We start from the raw sequence: 21,195 nt of genomic DNA, 5'->3' as shown, positions 1-21,195 counted from the left end.
TCTCGTTGCTCAGAAATCAGAGCTCGACCCCCTCTGCCATCCAGTTAGGTCTTAGACAGCAACTTTGAAGACAAATCCATTGAAAAAAGGTCATTTCAAAAGTGATTTGGCCTGCACATCTTAAGTATCCTCCCAAAACATACAAAAAATCACCTCTCGTCTGACCAAAAGGAGGGAAAAAATACTCGAGAATTAACTGTGCTTATTGACATTGCCCTGGAACTGAAGTTTGAATTCAAAACAGCAAGCAGCAACAGCACAATGATCTCTCATCATTACCCACTTTGAAGTGGCATTATGGGAAAATCTGTGGAGACTGACCAAGTTTATTAGGTCAGCTTCTGATGAAATTGGACTCTGAGTGTCATTTCACTAAATTATCTACCAGTGCATAAACGGTGCTTGTGTATAAACATTGTAGTTGTCAGTCCTGACCGTGGTCTATGTTAACGAATGTTTTCAGTGCTTCTTTATCATGTTCTAGGGGATTCATTTTAAATAGATTTAAACTCTAGGGACTACCCAAACCTTTTGAACAAATATGGCTATCAATTCTAACAGGGCATCAAATGGAGTGTTCAGTCCATGCTGAGATGGAGAATGCAAAAGCTGATCTCAGCATCGCTTCTGGTTTGCTGTGTCAACCAAGTAGATTGATGGAGCACCGTGTTTGCTGTAGCTCTGATGAGGGAAAGGCCACCAGCATTGCATGAATCTGATGGGACGTAACTGTGCAAGAATAAAATGTTTGCACGAGTGTGAAATACACAAACACACACTTACCACCCACCTGTATTTGGCATCACTAAGCGCCCCCCTAAATGGCCAAAGACACCAGTTGTCCTCAGTTCTGTCCTTGTGGGGAGTGATGATAGATTTTGGATGTAGGGTGTTTTATTTCTGGGATGTATTGTACTAAAGCCACGGTTGTTTCCGTGGGGAAATGTCCCGGAATGATTCTTGCCGTGGTACTCGGCTCTCTCAGACACTCCCAAGGAAACCATGAAGGAGCTCTGGACTTTGACTTTGATATCTGACAAAGGGTTGAAGAGTGAAGACTCTGTCATGAGTTCCTTGTCCAGAGGGTCCTGGAGACAGATGGGTCCGCTGTACGTGCGGCTCACTGTCAGGTCTGGTTGCATGGAGGAATTCAGGAGCAGGGAGTTACCTGGAAAAAGAAAAATGATCTGTCACTCAGAAACTAAAAGGCACCTCCATTACCGCTTACATCTAGTCACTGCACAACAAACTCTAAGGTTGTTAGTTGCTTGCATCTGAGTGAGCTCTTCTAGTTTACCCTTCAGTAACTAGGGCAGGTATAATCGGCTGTTCCTTAGGGTCTGAGATCCAAGGATCAGGATCCCTGCTTTTCACAGTGAATTCTCTAAGTGCCCCTGATCAAAATCATCATGTTTTCCAGATTTCCTCCCATGCTCTCATTTCAAAACAAGTATTTCTGGCATTCTGTCAGGCAACTAACTCAGGTACTACTGTTCATGTGATTTTTTTGTTTTAACTGGCAAAGAGAAGAGCATAAAAGAAAAAAATAGCACACACAAAAAAGAAAGATGTTTTGCAATCCTGTTTGGAGCAAAAATAACATCTGTTCATTTTAAATGGCAAGAGATGATGGGACATGATGACGAGGCACTGTTGTTTAAAACCTGAGCCATATCGGCTCCAGCTCATGGCACGAGGGAATGTGAGTGGTTGCTAGGGCTGGGGGAGGACATGGTGTGTCCTCAGATCAGAAGGGCCAGGGGACCCCACAGATTGCTCCATGTCCGAGTGGCCAGTATGCACTAATAATGCATATGTCACTCCGAGAGGGGAAAGACACCCCACCGAGGGATGCTGAGGGACTCAGATTCCACGTGGGGAACAGCTCAGAATGGCTTCCTTTCTCTCTCAAAACAAATGAAACAGGAAGATTTGCAAAAACATGAGAAATTGGACTTTGCCATCTGTTGGGGCTCACCAATTTTTTAAAGCCAAACATTAAAAAGAAATGTTGTGATAATTTCTTGGGATGAAGCAATCTCATTTATTAGTAAATAACCAAATAACCCTCAGTCCCAAACCTCCCACCCATATCAGTCCATCAATGTGACATCGCAAATTGAAGCCCAAACTGTATTAAACAATTTTCCTTTGGGCCTGATAAAAAAAAAAAATGTTCAAAATATGATAATTTTGGAAATGTTGCAATTCTAGGCCACACTGTATTTCATCAGCCTCTATTGTTTTTCATTTTCATAATCTGTAGCAATGCCAGCAGGAAATCTATAACCTTGACTTTTCCCACCTCTTGTTCTGATGTGCTAAGAATCCAGAATCAGACGATGAGGCTCAAAATGAGATGAAATAACATGGCAGATCTAAAGGCTCCTTGATGGTGCATTTTTTCCTGCTGGAGGCTACCGTGCCAAGGCAGGTCAAATTGAGCGGCCGTGCTTTTTAATAGAACGGCACTGAGTTCTACAGTTCTACAGCCCTGCTCTTGTTTAAGGTCTTGTCAGGCAAGGAGTGGGTTTGATGAACCATCCCCCATCCTAAAAGAGTTTTTGGCACAGGGGCTTCCACTGAGACCTGAAAACTCACAGCCTAGAATCTCCTGGCTATTTTATCTCAAGCCCTCACTGTCTGAAATTTAATTTTTGGCTACTCTTAAAAGACTCTCCTACCATCTCTTGTACTACAACATTTTGTCTGTTTTCAAGTCTTCTAGTCTAAGATATTGATGTCTTATTATTTCATGGAAATATATTTCTAGTTTCCTATGTAGCATCAAATCAGTTCTTTGCTGGATTTATTCCTAATTAAATCATAATGCTAAATTATAGACCCAAATATATGTGATGTATCCCTATCTGCAGGTGAGTAGAAACTTGACGATTAGATTCCCATAGCTGGTGAGGTGTAAAACCCTGTGTTCCTTCCAGCCATCTCCCAATTTGTTTTTCTAGCACGCTTGAGATACCACTTCTGGGCTTTGTCTCTACTCAGTCACTACTGAGCAGTAAGACTTCTGCTTGTCTTTGCTACAGGCACCGCTGACGCACAATGGATAGAAATAAAGGTGATGACACTGATGACGAGGGTCAAAGTGGAAAAGTTTATCCTCTGAAGTGAGATGGTTTCATTTTTTTTCTAAATGCAGGCTGCGTGTGTCTCATCCCCACATTGCAACCAAGAATAGATTTGGTTCATAGAAGAGGATTAAATGACTCTGTTTCGAAAATGAGTATTACTATTGTTTGACATGATAGATTTCCTTTCCCTCATAACAAAAGATTGCTTGGACCTGCCAACAGCTGAGAGTCAATTTAGGGCTGGGAATTACATTTTTTCCCTAGCTAACTGACTGATCATATATCCTCTAAAGTCCTTTGACTTATTTAAAACAGGAGTCACAAAAAGAACCCCACCTAATAAATAGTATGGTGACTATACTTGGGAGGTTGTGAGGTAGTAGGTGTCCTCCAGTCTTGCATAATCAGTATTTAGTTTAATTAAATTAAATATTCACATTTAAGGTGGACTTCTTAAAAGAGAAAGCTGTATCACCTGAGATAAAATGGCTAGCGATGTCACCCGCACGTCAAAGGTGAAATGCCCCATATCTAAGCTGGAAATGCTTCTTTACAATGTTCCTAATGGTGAATTGAGTTCCATTAGTCCTTGCAGTACTTGTGGACTTCAACAGACCACTTCTTGGAGGCTGGGTCTCCCATGAGGTGAGGACAATTTGGCAGCAGCTCCCAGGACCACGAGCTACCTTCACACAGGGTCAGGGAGAGTGCTGGCCCTGTGTGAGCGTAGTCGAGGGTCCTGGGGACGGGCTGTGGTGGGGTCTAGCTGCTGACCTTGATGGACTGTTTTGAAGTGGAAGGTCTGGAAGCCACCTGTCAAAGCAGAAGAGTCGATGACGTCCACGCCATAGTCACTCTGGCTCCGTCTGTAAAAGGTGACGCCGATGACGAGGACAGCCACCGCCACGACCGCAGCACCCAAACCCGAGTACAGAGCAATGTCGCTGGCACTGTCAATGCCTGAAAGAAAGAAGAGAAATCCTAAGTGACCATTGGGGGCACAACATCAAAGAGCCACCCTGGCATACTGAAGGAAAGGCTACTGGATTTGGGGAATTTCAGAGAAAATGGCATATGTGGTTAACTACAAGTTGTACTCCCTTTTGCTCAATAATCACATTTCTAAGATGCTTTGAATATATCAAAGGGATGCCAGTCAAATATCTTAATTGCTTTAAGATAACTTACCATTTACTAGATTCTTGAAGGGAATCAATTTTGCAAAGAAAATATTTCTAGTTAAAAAAAAAAGACAGCTCCTTAATTTACCTATTTTAGGAAGTCCCTTTTATGTGCAAAGTACTTAGTTTACTTTTATTTGAGGGGGACATGAGACCCACACACAACGACAAGAGATGGGTGAGCAGCCCTGCTTATATATGGCCTGGGCACATGCATTTGCAGAGAGCAGTCTAGGGCGAGAAGATAACAGATGGTCTATGAGTTAAGGGACTGCAGACCAGAGCTCACAAAAGTGAAGTTTAGCATTGGCATGGACCATTCTGTTTGAGAGAACATGGACAACCTCAGTTTAGGGTTTCCAGTCATCAGGAGAGCATTTTTATTGTAAAATAGGCAGAACCACGGTGCAGGGTTCTGTTATCTCTAGAGCAAATGTCTTCTAGCAGCAGTTCAATGCTAGACTCTAATACTTCTTTGCGGAAGAGCACTGGACTCTGGGGGGTACATGCTGTTTCTCCCATACCTCTCCTACTCCATCCTATTGAATGCATGGGCAAAGCAAAAATAAAAGCGTTAGTTTGAATAGAGAATTTGGGTGTCTCCCCATTCCCCAAGACATGCTGTAGCTGCTTTCCAGCTCTTCTTCTACATGGACATTGGGCATGTTTCTTTCATTCCTGATGCGGATTCACAATGGCTAAGGCAATGCAGAATAAGAGATTTCTCCGAGACCACATAATCCTAAAACAGGTGTAATCTTGGAAGTGTGGGGAAATAGAAGGTGGCAAGTGCTAAACTACATAATTAGTCCTCTTACAGATTATGTGGTCAGTACACTTAATAGGTCCCAACGTAATTACTATGTCATCCTGTGTTGGGCTTAGGGGATAAAATAAACCCATCATATTTTTCCTTGTAATTGCACGGCACTTACTATGCATTCACTGCACCCTAATACGGTACTTATGATATCAAATGAGGAATACTAACCACGCAAGTAAAGTGAATTTATTTTCAACAAAGTTAGTGGACTGTAAAATAAGGTGCTACTGAATTAAAGAGTGAACAAGGAGATCAAGCAGAACCAGTTCAGTAATAGGGCAGTAAACACATAAAAGTAATTTGCAAGGGAGAACGCAGCCATCAAAAAGAACAGTATCTCAGAGGTCTTAGGCTTATCAGACACTTTTAACAACCAGGACAGCCTGTTGGATATTGGGAAATGCTGTGATTAGACTTTAGTTCCAGCTTCCTGATGGTGCAAACACAAGCGGAACAGGGATGAAGGCATATTTCACAGGCCCCTAGAAACATGGGTGTGGAACTGATGCCAACCTCAGGGTTTCAGGGTTCCAATGTCTTCCCAGGTCACGGGGGGGAGGGTAGGGGATGAGGAGCCCCCACCCACCATCTGCTCTATTCATCCCAAGTTAAGCTCCTTGGATAGAAGAATTACACCCAAAGCAGCGGGAGGACGGAGAACACGTCAGATGCACCATGCCGAGGTTCCACGAGCATCAAGGACACTTTGGATGGAAACCAATTAGCTTTTTTTGTTTCCTTTCCCTGCAGTTCCTTGGGCACCACGGACTGATGACATTCTCACCTCCAAAAGATGCATCTGGGGAGAACACACCTGCTCAGCAACTGCACACATACAGAGAAACAGCCTGACGGTTTACTGAAAGCAGCTGCTCTGTTGCTGAGTTGGCAGAGAAGAGACAAAGACATCCTCAGCTTCCCGTGTACTAAAATAGGAAGGACCAGCAGCCAAGAGGACGACCGGGGCGCAGTGCCTCTGCTGAAAATGAACATCACTGGACATGATCACCCTGAGACAAAAACCTACTGAGCAGCAGGGACACGCTGTCTTTGCTTCTCTGGATTCCCAAATTGTCCTTTATGTTCCCAGGTAACCAGAATTCTGATTCTCCCTCCAGATGCCAACACTGCCTCCTTGTTCCTTCAGACTGAGGTATAAAGGTTTCGTATGGCTCAATGGGTTTCCCCTTCCAGGAATATCTGCAGAATCTATTTGACCTTAGCCAAGGGAATGACATACTAAATTACAGAATTTTTGAAAATGAGTAAAGGGACTTTGGGGAGTGGAGGAAGGCTGAAGGAAGACCAGAAAGAACTAGATGGAGAGCAGTGACTCCTTCGAAGGCTCACCCCGATACTTCGGGGGGTGGGGCAGTCTGATGAAAAGTGAGGAGTGGGTGGAGAGAGATTCCTATAGAAAGCTAATCAAAGCTGTCTTTATTTTATAGGAACAATCTGCCCTGGGAATTAAAAGATTCAGGATATAATAATTTCATTAATTCCAAAAACATTTGTTAAGGGCCACACATGTGATTGGAATGAGGATGCATGGCTGAATTAACCGAGGATATAACATATCCTTTTTCATTTCCTGCCTAAAAGTAGTGAGAGTCAAGTCAGTGATGAGATTCTGGAATTCCAGGGGCAGGTGCAGAGGTTTGCACAAGTACTCAAAGCCACGTGTTTATGTCTCAAGAGACTTAATCAGATATCCTTACCTAGAGCTCAAACTCTTCTAAAGTTGGATCACTGTGCTTCTTTCTTCTTTCTGTTCTTTAGTTTTTTCTTTTGGTTTCTGTCTTCTCTCCTTTATCTACCTGTGTTTACTTTGCCTCTCTTTCTTTCTCCCTTCATTCCTTCCTTCCTTCATTTCTTTCTCTCTCTCTCTCTCTCTCTTTCCTTCTTTCTTTCTTTCTTTCTTTCTTTCTCCTCTGCTCTGGCCTTTTCTAAACTTTCTTTTGAAGGAGCTAGTGTTGGTTTTCCCTTTGAGTGTATCTGTGTGTTTAGGAAAGCTGTAGTGTACTCTCTCTCTGTGTCTGGCCCCAGGACTACCTGAGGTTGAGTTCTGCATTTCCCAGCACAGTTTCAAGGGAGAAGGAACAAAGTTGCATGTAGTGTGTGTGAGCACATGTGCAATAGGAGGGGCACTGCAAAGCCAGTGCATACATGTGTGTGGGCATCCGTGAACACAAACACACACTCAACTCTTATCAAAAGAACTCTGCAAGCTACCATAGCTCCTTCCCAGGAGAGTCACTCTAGCAAGATGACCACATGCACAGTCACCTCCCAGGGCCTGGCAGCTTTCTCTATCTCCATTCTCATGCTAATAATGCCCCTTTGCTACATTGCCAAACACCACAAATTCAGTTTTAGCTAATTTACTTGCTAAGTGGACGCCCTGTGTATTGGCCATTGTAATACCACCCCCTCACCAGGTATCCAGCCCTTTCCATGTCTACCCATCTATGGTGCCAGCCCAAGCCCCCTGCCCTCCCCCCCACCAAGAAAGTGACTCTGCCCTGAGCCACCCAGCCAAGCCTGCCAACCTTACATCTCCTGAACTCCTATATCACTTACGGTCTTTAAAACTCCACTTGGAATAGTACCTTTTATTGTTAATTATCTGAGTGCCAGTGAGTTGGTGTGTTCTCCCTAACTGCTTTAAGCTCTTCAAAACCGTAATCTCTCTATCACGTCCTGCAGAAATGTGCAAAATCATTGGGCACAACTATTTATTGATTATTTGCCTGACCTCAAACTGTGAAAAGAGAAATATCAAAGGACCCACAGTCTCAGGTTGATTTTAAAATACTTGCTGCAGGGATGCTCTTTCTGTTAACATTCATATATATATATATTGTTTTTTTTCTAACTTATCCACTTTCTTACATACACATAGTGTTGCTGGTTTGTCAGCTGAAAGCGATTTTGAGCAAAAACGTTGATACCCCACTGAGCAAGAGGTTCTGCTTTCTTGTGGACGCAGGGTACTTCCCTCTAACTTTGTTTTATAAACAGTTCTGCCTGTAAATGTGTTACTGCTGTCCTTTCCATTTTCCTCATCCCTCTTTTCCTCTAACTAAAAGCCTCAACAGCATTAGGCAAAGCTGGGAAGGACTCAACGAGGGGGAGAAAAGATTGTTGCATATAATCTACAGTTTAAAACACACACACATGCAGAAAATTGAGAAATCTCTTGTACTGAATATTAGTCAGAATGGATAGGAGAAATGTGCTCATTGCAGAGAGGGGGGTGGAACTTCTGCAGAGAGTCTGCAAATAAAGCAAATAAAGAGATCTGCAAATAAATAAACCAGGGCCCTCTAGAGGAAATGTTTCTAGGTTCATTTGACCTGGAGATAAGAGCTGTAAACTGACTTTGTGGTGATCTTTAATGCAGAAAGGGTTGTTGTAAGAAGGGATTGGGCCCCAGTAGGTATTCAATGGCTGTTCATTTATGATGAAGCTAGTAACCAACACTTTCTCCTCTCTAACAAGGACATGGTCTTTTAATATAGCAATTGGGACTCTGGATAGATATTAAAATGACCTTTTCTACAATGAGGGTTGTTAAAAACCGGACAGTATTTCGGAGGGAGATGGTGAAATCTACTTTCAAGAAAGTCTCTAAAAAACGGCATGACTTTACAATAGTCTGTGGTTATTTTATTTGATTTTATTGGTCAAAACTGGTGAGTAGGACTCAATGACCTTTCAAAGCCACTTCGAACTTCATTTGGAGGAAGTTCTAGGAACAGGTATTAATGGCTTTGATGGCTTTATGAATTATAATTACTGCTAGTCATTTAGAGCAACCGATATCCCCAAAGGCCTAAACAGAAGGGCTGTTTACCTGGTTTTCCTTTCTGTCTTTACCTGCCCCTCACCACTTAAAGACATATTAATGCCACTTATTAAAGGAAAATTAACTCCATTCCCGTGTTGTGAGCTTAACTGTGTATCAGATTAGACTCTACCTTACAGCTTTAGAATATGGTACCCAGAATAAACAAAATGGCATGGCAAGTGCCTTTCAAAACAGAAGACATTCTGTTTTATTTCTTATTAGATGTCACAGAATGACCACTGCTCCCATTTTAAGTGGGGGTAAGGGGGACTTGAATGGGTGTATATGAGAGACTGTGAATTCCTAAGGAATACACATGATAAATATTCACAAAGTGAGGCTTTGAGAGGCAACACAAACAGAAGACTCAATAGCCAGCTATCGCACTGGACTCCATGGTAGGTCAAGCAACAGCCATCCAATCAACCATCTCAGCACAAGCAGTGCTGCTGATACACAATGTCCAGGTCAAAATATGTCATTGCATGCTGAAGTATGATAAAATAGGATACAATATAGTTATTGTTGGAGTTGTTTAGACTTGTTCTCCCCAAGAAGAAAAACTTGTTTTGTTTAATTCAACCCTTCAGAATAGCTTTTAAATGGTCCACCATGGTCAGCAATTTCAATTAATCTGCCTGGCTTGGAATCTCACATCCCATTCTCCAATCTCATCTCTGCCTCTCTAATTTCCCACCCTGGGAAACTTCATCATTGTTTTTGTGGTGGTGGTTGTTTTATTGTTATAATTAATGACAATAGCAAACTCTTAAATGGCACCTACTGTATACCAGGCACTGTTCTGGTATACTGTACATTTACTAACTCATTTTAATCCTTCCATAACCCTATGACAGTTTCCCCATGGAGCTGTGCAAACTGAGGCAGAGAAATTACTTACCTGGCCCCAGGTCTCATGATTGGTAAGTGGAACATTTAGGATTCAATCCCAGGTGGTCTGGCTCCAGAATCTATGTTTTTGGCCACTCCTTCTCCAGCCTGTTAACCTCCCGCCCTCCCAATATCCTGCTTGAGTGCCTTTTATAGGAGGAACCCTAACTGAGACGTTTAGATGTGATCTTGTCCTCATCCTCCAACAAAATCTTTAAGGAATATTTCTCATTTTAAATATGTCTCATTTTATAGACAATAACATATAAAGTTTAGTTAAGATAGAAACTTACTCAGAGCTTTGTGTTAGAAAAGGGCAGAGCCAGATTTGAACACACATCTGTTTTCATTCCCAACCCACTTAACCATCACACTGTGTTACTTTCCTCTCCTCTCTGCTCTCTCTGTGCCCGTACCTAGGGTAACTCGCCCTGCTGGAGGAAGTCACAGAGGATATGGGCCAATATCGTCAAAAGACTGATACCCGCCACCTCACCTGGGCCTTCCTTGCAGCTCAGTGATTTTTATATTCATTTCCTGGGGCCAAATAATATTTGGCATCACAATGGCTACCCTCAACTCCGCTCACTTCCTTCAAGACCCCAACTTCTCATCTGCCCCTCTTTGTTATGGAAAAAAAAAAAAATTGGAGGCCATCCTATATGAACTCTCTCCTGAGAGATGAAGGAGAGGGCCCCTCACACATTTTTCCTTCTCCCCTAAAGAGCTGCTCCTCTTCTGTGTCAGGCCAGCTCTGCTTCAGCCCTCTCCCGCCTCAGCAGGGACCTGCCTGGCCTCATTCACTATTCCCTTTTGGTCTTGAATCTTCAAACTCTTTCTCCACACCTGAGCATGGCACTCTGCCTGAAAACATAGTCTATTCTCTCTAATCTTCTCTCCCCAAAGCCTTCCCTCAGCTTAGTCTCTGATAAACTTCTCAAAGATGCACTCTTCTCCATGTCTACGAATGCTTTGCTCTTTGTTGAAAAGAACGTTAAACATTTTTTTAACATTAAACATTTCCTAATACATGTGCCATAATTCCTGTAACCAGTTAAAACCTTTCCTGGTTGAAATTTTAAGAAAGAATAAATAGAAGGAATACTTGTATATGTTTAGAAAATGTCTTATAAAACATGAAAGTTACAAGATGAAGAGAAAGCTTTCCCCTCAACTACCCTTTCTCCAAAAGTAAACACTCTTAATGCTAACTTGAGATTCCTTTCAGAAAAAAAAAAACTAAATGTCCTTTATACTTTTTTTTCCCTTTTCTTTTTGTACACTAAATGCTCAATACTATATTTTCTTTTCTGCAATTTGCTTTTTTTTTTTTAACTTACGATATCTTGTACACCTTTCCTTATCAGAACATACAGGCCTATTTCATTTCTTTTTACATGCACCTAGCCCATCACAAGGCTATATGATAATGCATTTAACTAAGTCTCCTATTGCTAGATCTTGGTTGCTTCCTTAGCCCTTTAAGGTCTATCTCTTGCCCAAATCACTGCTACTTCCTCAAGGACATTTGAAACCACTCTATCAGCACCACTGTTCTTTGTCTTATTCTTTACCACTGCTCTGCAGCAGTAGACAAGTACAGCCAAGTCTCCTTCTAGAAAAACCTGTCCTTTAAATTGGATTCACCTACCTGTCCCTAGTTCTATATATAGGATTTAAAGTCAAGTTCTTGGTCAAAATTCATCTTCTGGTTTATGGATTCATCATTCTTATCTTGTCAAATATTTTCTTTTCCTTAATTCCCTTTATCCGGGATGGATATCTCTAGTATCCAGGCCTGAGATGAGAGTCATCTTTGATTTTTTCTATCATCCACAGGACTTACTGATTTTATCTCCAGTGTCTCTCACATTTCAGTTTCTAAGAGCACACAGCCCAGTTGGCACCCACCTCGTACAGTCCCCCTCTTTCCTGGCACATATGCCCCCAGGCTCTGATCACTCTACACCACATTACAAGCAGATTCATCTTACAAAACACAGTTTTGGCACTGCCACTTGCAATACCTTTCAAAGACTCTGTAGTAGTTATGGAGTGTACTCAAGGTACTTATTTTACTGCTCAAGATGGTTTATGCTCTGGCCCCACCCCTTATTTCAACTCCTTTCACCCACTTCTTATCTATATGGATCCTATAGTCTGGCCAAATGTGATCACTCACGTGTTTTTTTAGTAGATTTTGTACTTCTGCAGACTTTTTTTTTTTTGCTCATATTTTTGTTTTTCCTAAGAGACTCTCCATTATATCTGCTTCAATTCTAACCATTTTTCCATGGCTGGCAATAGGAGTCATCTATTTAATAAAATATGTCTTGATAGTACACATCTGGACATGTTTTTTTTCCTCCTTTTAACAAGGTTGCCATATTTAGCAAATGAAAATAAAAGTCCTACCCAGTTAAATGTGAATTTCAGATAAACAATGAATATTTTAGTATAAGTATGCTCCATACTTGGAACATTTGGGACATACTTACACTAAAAATTTATTCCTTATCAGAAATTCAAATTCAACTGGACATTCTGTATTTTATCTGACAGTTCTATCTTTGAAATGCCAAAGACAGGTTTGTCCATCTGACAAGGAAGACAGAATAGAAAATAGTCTAAAAGGGCAGGATTTGAACTCCAGGCCTTGAGTAAACTGCTTTAATTTTCTATTCTGATAATTGAGCATATAAGCTCTCTAAACTCTGAATACGCTAACAGGTATAGGGCTGTGCTAGTTTGGATGTATTATGTCCCCCAAAGCGAAGCGCCATGTTCTTTGATGTAATCTTGTGGGGGCAGACATTATTAGCGTTGATTAGATTGTAAGTCTTTGAGTGTTTCCATGGAGATGAGGCCCACCCAACAGTAGGTGATAACTGATTAGATAATTTCCATGGAGGTATGGCCCCGCCCATTCAGCATGGGCCTTGATTAGTTTACTGGAGCACTATATAAGCTCAGACAGAAGGAGTGAGCTTGCCACAGCCATGAGGGACACTTTGACGAATGCACAGGAGCTGAGAGAGTAGCTGCAGATGAGGGACAGTTTGAAGATGGTCATTGAAAGCAGACTCTTGCTCCGGAGAAGCTAAGAGAGGACAAACACCCCAAGAGCAAATAAGAGTGACATTTTTGAGGAACTGCAGCCTAGAGACGAGCATCCTGGGAGAAAGCCATTTTGAAACCAGAACTCTGGAGCAGACGCCAGCCACATGCCTTCCCAGCTAACAGAGGTTTTCCGGACACCATTGGCCACCCTCCAGTGAAGGTACCCGATTGTTGATGCATTACCTTGAATATTTTATGGCCTTAAGATTGTAACTGTGTAACCAAATAAACCCCCTTTATAAAAACCAATCCATTTCTGGTGTTTTGCATCCCAGCAGCATTAGCAAACTAGAACAAGGGGTATGGCCTGTGAATCCATATTTTTTACAAGTACTCTGGGTTATTCTGATGCAAAAACATATTGACCTATCATCTATTTTCTGTGCTGTGTTTTGACATATTTGAACAAAATTCCATCAAGTCTATTAAGGGCAGAGTCAGTGACAGCATGACGATGATATCAAAATTAGACAATAAAAAAACTGAAAGCAAAAGAACACTACAAATGTTGTACATAGGTATGGGTTGAACTGACTCATAGTAGGAATGATTCAGAAGGACAAAGCAAGTCATGTAATTTGTGGAAAGTGCTGTATTTATGTAATTGAAAATAATCAGCAGGAAATGGGGTAAATGAGTGACACAATAAGGAAAAAATGTGTTTTAGGATGTGGCTAGAGGATCAGAATCAAGGCCATTACCCTAATGCCATTATCCAACAGCCCAGAAGTCTGTTGAGAATTAACAGGTTTTTGCCAAAGCCACAGTCTAAGGTCCTATTCAAGTCTACACAGCCTGAAAGAGAATGTCCAATAGACAGTGCAGACCTTATATCTTTCAAGGAGTTCCCTAACTTTGTGACGATGATAAAGGATAGGGATAGCCAGGCTCAAATGATTCCACTATGGATGAAGCCAGTGTCATTTGGGAAAAGATACAGAAAGAAATGCAAATTAGTGAGAAGAGGCCACATCCAGTTCTCAGACCTCAAGGACACAGTCAGACCATTCTGTGGGGGACATGATTTCAGAAGCATCCATTTTGGGCTTTAACTGAGTGCCTGTCACCGAGTGGGTGATTATTGATTGTTTCCTCACCTCTTTTCTCAAATCACTTTCCACTGTCTATCTTGTATTGAAGTTGTGTGGAAGAAATTATTTTCCCTTCACATCTCACTGGGCCAACTCTAGGGCTTTGTATAGATGAGTTGTGCAATAAGTATCTACTGGGTGAATGAGTACAAATGAATATATGGAAGCAAAATCCTTAATTGCCTCCTTGAAAATAAAAGACCCAGAGCAGAGTTCGTAGGAATACATAAAACCTTAATTCAACAAATATTTACTGGACATTTTTATACATACCATGAACAGTGATAAATGCTAAAGGTATAGTGATAAATAAGACTACACAAGGTACACAAGATAGCAGGGACTGTGTCTATCAGGTGGAGAATCCACACCAGGATACAGGCAACGAAAATATAGTGTAGAGATGGGGGAAGAGTTGGATATTAGGGCAAATTACAGGGACAATTAACCCAGACTTGGGGGAGGGGGTGAGGAGGAGACGTTTGAAAGCCTTACTGAAGACATGGCATCTAAGCTGAAATCTCAAGGAAGAATAAATTAAAATGGTTAAGGATGAGTTGGAGAGAACGAGTTTTTAGGTGGAAGTAACAGAATGTATAAGGCACCATAAGCCAAAATGGGAATGGGATATTCACAGAACTATGACACCTGTTTGGCTAAAGAATATAGCAACTGGTGGGAGGGCAGAAACAATTAAGCTGATATAGAGAAGCTGATATGATTAAGTAAAATAAGCTGGAAACAGATTATTTACATACCAAGGGTTTTGCCCTTCATCTTAAGAACAATAGTGACCTATTGAAGAGGTATATATAGGAAGGAGCTATGAAAAGAATTACATTTTAGAAAGATCAAATAAAATGATGTAGGGCAAGATTAGATACAGGGAGGCAAGTGTTGAAATCCTTCAGGGCTCAATCCTCAGATCTCTTCTCTTCTCTAAAGGCACTCATTATCTGGTGATCTCATTCAACTCAATGGTTTTAAATATCATTTGGACACTGACAAGACTGAAATTTATGTCACCAGTCAGGCCACCCTCATGACCTCCAGACTCATATATTCAACTTTCTACTGAACCTCTCCATTTAGACGATTAATAGGCATCTCAAACTTAGCATTTATTACACTAAACTCCTGATTCACCCTCTAGATTTACTCTACCAAGTATTCTCCACATCAGAAATCACAATCTTCTCCTTCTAGGTGCATAGCCAAATTTCGGAGTCATCCATAACACTTTAATTTATCTCTAACTTTATATCCAATCCATCAGCAAATCCTTTGGACTCTGCCTTCAAATGCTTTAAAATGACACTCAGGAAGTGACCCATTTTTGCCATTTTCTTTGCTATCAGCGTGGCTCAAGCCACAATCCTCTTGAACCTAGATTACTGCAATAGCCTCCTAACAGGTTTCCATGCTTCCTGCTCTGGCTTCCTGTAAGTTTATATTCAACACAGCAGTTAGAATTTATCCTTGAAATTAAAAAGTCATGTTCCTCTGTGTAAGAACCCTTAATGGATTCCCAGCTCACTCAGAGAAAAGGTCAAAGTCCTCACAGTGGCCCATAACACACTTCAGGGTTTGCTCCTGCTCCAGTACTTCCCTGACCCTATCTTTTAGCATGCTTATCTTTACCACTCTGTTCCAGCCATCCTTTGGCCCTCTTGCTGTTTCACAAACACTCCAAGCCAGTTCCTACCTCATAACTTTTACATCCTGCTGTTCCCTCTGGCTGGAGAGCTCTTCCCCCAGATACCCAGAGTGTCTGTTTTCTTGCTTTGCTTCAGGTATCTTCTCAAACATAATTTTATTACAAAGACCTTCTCTGAACACCTTACCCAAAAGACTACACTCTCTCCAACCCTGCCTAAGGCCCCCTTACCCTTCTTTTTTATTTCCCTCCAGAGCTCTTATCACTATCTCTAAGGCAATTACATTCTGTATTTTCTGTTTTGGTTGTTTATTTGTATCACCCCCCCCCCCCCACGCACTTAAATTGTGAGCTTCATAGAAGTAAGAACTTTATCGGTTTTGCTCACTGCTCGTTCTCTGCCACCTAGAACATCTCCTAGCCCAGGGTAGGTTCTTGATTCAGCTGCTGAATCAATGGAAGGGTGGGCTTGGGTCGAGTGGAAATGGGGAGAAGCTGATGAACTTGAGATCTATTTAAGTGGTATAATAGTCATATTTTGATGATTTACGGGTATTGAGCAGAAGGGAGATGAAAGAGATCGAGGGGTCAGGGAGGCTGTCCAGGTTTCTGATCTAGTTGACTGAGATGATGGTGTATTATTCACTAAAATAGAGAACATGGGAAGAGGCCTGATTGGGGACAGGGAGGGAGAAGGATAAATTCCATTTTGAAGAAGTTGAGATTAAGTTTATTGGGAGATATTCAAGTACAGAAGTACTAGAAGTAGCTGTCCTACAGAGTTATTACTTGGATTCATGTTTAGCACTCATCTCTGTGAGGTACAAAACAACTATGTGGAGGAGAGATGGACAGAGAATGAATGGCACTGAGTTATTTTGTAGGGAGAAGCTAAATCCTTTTCATTCCTAAGGTGAATTTGCTGAACTAGCCACACCTCGGGAGCTCACAGACTTTCAGAAAGCCACATTCCCCACTCTTGCAAAGAGTCTCATCGTCTGAATGCAACCATTTTTTAGTCTGACACTGAGGGTGCGTGTTTGCCATTCAGAACCTACGATATTTTACTGAACCTCCTGACATTGTTACACAACATTTATTGAAAGCACATTTGATGGTAATGAAGTTTCTATTAACTATGATTAAATCTCATAAAGCACCTGAAGATAATTTAAGATGTGCAGAAGCAGAAAATGAAACATTCGGTTTAGTACATTAGGAAATGTAATTGATTAAATTATCTCATTTACAATAAGTGCTTTCGTGAGCTATGCAGTGCACATATTTTCCCCAGTTTGTCATTATGATTTGCCAACGGATATCTTAAGACTTCACTTTCTTTTTACACTTCCCTGCGACTCAAAACTAGCTCCTCTGCCCCTCCTGCTCGTGGAGGGCTACGTGTGAGGTTCTGAGTGATGTTTTCTATCCATCAGGCTGCGTGTAGGATCATGTGCACCGCTATATATAGGAACAGGTTGTTTCTCAATTATCTTCATAATTGACTTTGATTTTGCATCCGCGACGATTCATGTCGTCTTAAACTAAGCCCCTCTCTCACTGAACAACCACGGCCTGAATTTGTATAATGCGCTCCTAACCATGCAGCTTGCAGAACCCCGATTGGATTCCTCTGGGAGCCTTTTGCAATCACGTTGATTCTGTTAAGGTTTTATTTTTAGGACATCACAAATTAAAGCAGTTTAAGCAATTTAGTTGCAGTATCCAGCAATTAAGCCTGGTGCTCAGGAGTGAGAACCCCAAGCAAGAACTAATTCAGCCATCCCCAAGGACTAGAGATAGCTACTGTGGGGTTTATTGCTGGAAGTACAGATGTAACCAAATTAGAATGGCACAGAACTCACAAACTAAGCATGAAATTAATTTTAAAAACACACACATACATTTCTGAATAATTTTCCCAATGGCCACCACAGGGATATCCCTGTTCCTGCATGTACCACATACAGTAACCAGCAGATAGAATGTGCTCAATGGCCAGGAGGAAGCAGACAGCTCACCAACTCTAGCTGTCACCCCGAGGTGACACAGGCACAGGCCAAATATTCAGGGACCTTGCTTTCTCTCCCCTCCACATGCACATCCACGTACGCACAGACACACACACATACATACCCAGGTCTCCCCACTCCCAATCTTCCTACAGGGTCCAAATCAAACATGCATTCTATCAGAGGACCGCCAAGTACCAGTGGCTCCTTTATGGGCAGCAGACAGCAGGAAATGAAGTTAAGAAGGTTTGTTCCTTTTCTTTCACTAAGTCCTCACACTCTGGAAGTAATAGCATCCTTGTATCTACAGCCTGCCTGAAGAAACATAAGCAAGGGTGAACAGACTGGCTTTACCAGATCTTTCCCTCATCTCTCCTGACCCCTCTGCCAAGGCACCTGTTTACTATCTGTTCTTTCAAAGGAGCTGTATAAAAGAACTGTTAACTCTCCTGAGCCATTTGAATTTTATTAAGCTAGGACTTAAAATATTACAAGTCATTCATTTTATACTAGAATGAGAGATCTTGGGCAGGAGCATCTTCCGCAAGCTTTATAAAACAAACCAACCCTGCAGCTGTTTAACACTCCTATTGCTAAGAGCTGTATGGTGGCGTCTTTATATCTTGGGGTTTCCAGAAGATGCTTCATGTATTTCTGGGTGCATGAGGATTGCCTGGGAAAAATATTAGCCTGTAGATTCCCAAATGCTCTCTCTGTATCAGGGATTCTAAATTCATGGGTTCTGTTCTGGGGTGGAGCATATTTTACAAGTCCCCACCGCACCCCAAGATTCAGGTGCATGTGGTCTGTGAACCATCTTTTGAGAAACAGTTTTTCTGACATTAGTTCTCAACCTGGGCTGCACATGGAAGTCACCTGAGGAGTTTTTTAAAAACGGAGATTCCTGTGTGCTAAGTTCCCCAAATTCTGATTTAGCTGATCCAGGGTACAGCTGGGGAATTGGGATTTCTAGAAAGGCCTCAGGTTTGATTCTAAAATGCAGCCAAGGCTGAGAGCCAGAGGGTCGAGTGTCAAATTACCACAGAATTAGGCTGTGAGCCTTTCTCCAAATCTAAGGATATATCCATGGAGATTATGCAAAGGCCTCTACAGGATGTAGATCTGTATATCGGGAGCTCCAGCCAGCAACAACACAGACATTTTCAGTTCATAGTTGCTTCACGGTGGAATACTGGGTCCTAATCTACCCAGTTGCCATGGATTCCATGGGAGGTAAGATTCCCCACCTGTATTCTCAGCCCCCTCACACCTCCGACCCAAACCCCATCCCACATGCAGAGGGTCACAGTCAGGTTTTTGCCAAAGGCTGCTCTCCTGAAATTGTGCACTGACAAATATTTATTACTTTTAATGCTATAAATCTTCTCAGAAATAAGAATCTGGATGTTTGCAGGGAAATGGACTTTGAGGCAGAAAGAATCAAGAGGAGAGATTTACTCTGAGGGAGGAGAGAGGAGTGTGCATTTCTTTTCAATTTAAACCCTCTGAAATGTGATTGAACTCACAGGAGAAGAAGCCCAGAAAGGCCTGGCACTTTCATAGGAGCTCAGCTCTGTTCGGCTCCTAAACAAATACAGCAGTAAAGCAGCAAATATGAGAATAAATTATATCCACAAGAGGAAAAATAACTTACTTTGGGGTTTTATTTCATGAAGAGGTTTTTTATCTAAAAGAAAGAAAGAGAAAAGAAAGTTGCATTTAATAAATTTACATGGAGCAGATATATTTCCTATATTATTTTAGGTCTATCTCTAGAAATGAAACATTTCTTTCCATTTTTGCAGACAAGATGGATTATGTTGTCCACATTTTTTTTCCACTCTAATTTTTATATTTTTCCCTTTCCAAATATTCTTCTAGGATGATTGCCTCATTCCTTTTTTATTTTCCCCCAGGTTTACTGGAGTTTCTCTCTGTTGCATTTACTTGATTCTTTATCAGCTTGATAAGAGCAGTGAACTTTCAGCCTGTCCCTTTTTGTACACTCAGGTAAGGGATGCCATTTCACTCTATATGATGATAGAAAAATGAACCAGTGAATAAATATTTAAAAGGAATCCTGCCATGGTTTGCGATAATCATGGCCTGGATAAATAGTTCCAGACTCTGCCTGCTTAACCATTCTTGTTGGTTTGGGGGTGGTATTTTGAGCCTGCTGGTGCTTTGATTTTAAGAAATCACTCTATTTTGTTTCACATCTCCATTATCTGTTAAAATCTGTACCGTCTCTCTCGATGGAAAAGGTGTCATTTGATAATCATGGTGTTTAGCAGCACACAGATCCAAAGAGGTAGGTAAAGAGGAAAGACTTCCAGCTTTATAGTTAAGCCAGACCCCAGGAGGTAGAGCTCAGGTGAGATACTGTTTGAACTCTGTCCACACCCCTCTCCTTCTTTACCTCCATTCACCAAGAAATCCCACTTTGCAAATCACTTTGCGACTTGGCACCTATCGCTAATTTTCCATGTTATACTGCAGTCACTCTCCTAGGACAACACAACCACACCCCCATGCAGAATCCTGTCAAGACCACAGCTCAGACACCCCAAGAGTCCCGAGGCTTTGCATGGTGGCTCATCCATCTCATTAGTCCCTTGCAACTGGTGATGTTCCAAGTCAGTCACAGAATCACCTTGAAAGGTCAGCTGTGGCCATCCCCTTCCTCTGTTTGCCTGAAGGCAAGCCAAGTGGGGAGAGACTCTGTCATTTTGGATTATGCTTTAAACTGAATCAAATCTAGCACAGTACACATTTGAGAACTTCTTAAATATTATCTGACTGACTGCACTGTAACCCTCCCCAGGCAGACAGACACAGCTAAATTCAGAGTCCCCCATGGAGTATCTCTTACCTTAACCTACTCCTGCCTTTAGTACTGACTTTGACAGAAATCCTTCGCAATACACAAATGGACTGTGCCTTCAACATGGGTCTAGAATATTTTGCTTTCTGATTTGTTGTGGAAGTAGCCTTTAAGAGTCGGGTGGAAATCACACTCTTGCAAATGGGCCACTTTTTTTTTTTTTTAATCTAAAGGGAAGTTAGCTGGTACAGTGTAATTTTTAGCAAATTTTATGAAAAATTCTCAGAAAACTTAAGAACTCATTCCAGCTGACATGACCATATTCAGATTTCTACAAAGTCAGGTATGTTAAAACAGAGAAGACTTGCATTCTCTTTAATGTCCAGATTCATGGCCATTAGTTTTCCTGAGAGCAGGTGGCACCTCCCGAAGTCCAGATGCTCATGCACTCAAGAATTAGAATAAAATGACTGTTGGCTTTGACCTGACTTCAGTTTCTGCTTATTGCATGGTATCTGAAAGCATCTGACATAGCACAGCGATGCCGGAGGCCACAGCTAAGATGTGGGAAAGGGATGCACGTAGGAAAGTGATGCATTGCTAAGAGCTACACAAGGAGACATGTGGAACATCTGTTTAGAACTCTGGCTGAGC

The 21,195-nt window shown here is 41.6% G+C and overlaps 1 protein-coding gene and 1 long non-coding RNA gene across 8 annotated transcripts in view; one reads left to right on the top strand and one right to left on the bottom strand.

Moving 5' to 3' along the window:
- The window catches only part of UNC5D (unc-5 netrin receptor D), a 536,791-nt gene that overhangs the window by 65,649 nt on the left and 449,947 nt on the right, over window positions 1–21,195 (bottom strand). For 3 of the 7 annotated variants that reach the window (XM_037831350.1, XM_037831354.1, XM_037831357.1), the window contains 3 exons: window positions 19,372–19,404; window positions 3,867–4,052; window positions 791–1,168 (listed from right to left, as the gene is read on the bottom strand). In XM_037831350.1, the coding sequence (XP_037687278.1) occupies window positions 791–1,168; window positions 3,867–4,052; window positions 19,372–19,404 (597 nt within the window). The remainder of the gene's footprint in view (window positions 1–790; window positions 1,169–3,866; window positions 4,053–19,371; window positions 19,405–21,195) is intronic. The other 4 variants (XM_037831353.1, XM_037831356.1, XM_037831351.1 and 1 more) reach the window with 2 other exon arrangements.
- LOC119530158 overlaps window positions 1–21,195 on the top strand; it is a 59,249-nt gene that overhangs the window by 17,650 nt on the left and 20,404 nt on the right. The window contains exon 2 of the long non-coding RNA XR_005216045.1: window positions 19,634–19,727. This is a non-coding gene — a long non-coding RNA (uncharacterized LOC119530158). The remainder of the gene's footprint in view (window positions 1–19,633; window positions 19,728–21,195) is intronic.

Source organism: Choloepus didactylus, chromosome 3, assembly GCF_015220235.1.
Source record: "Choloepus didactylus isolate mChoDid1 chromosome 3, mChoDid1.pri, whole genome shotgun sequence".
Lineage (NCBI taxonomy): Eukaryota > Metazoa > Chordata > Mammalia > Pilosa > Megalonychidae > Choloepus > Choloepus didactylus.
This window is presented reverse-complemented; position numbering and strand designations above follow the sequence as displayed.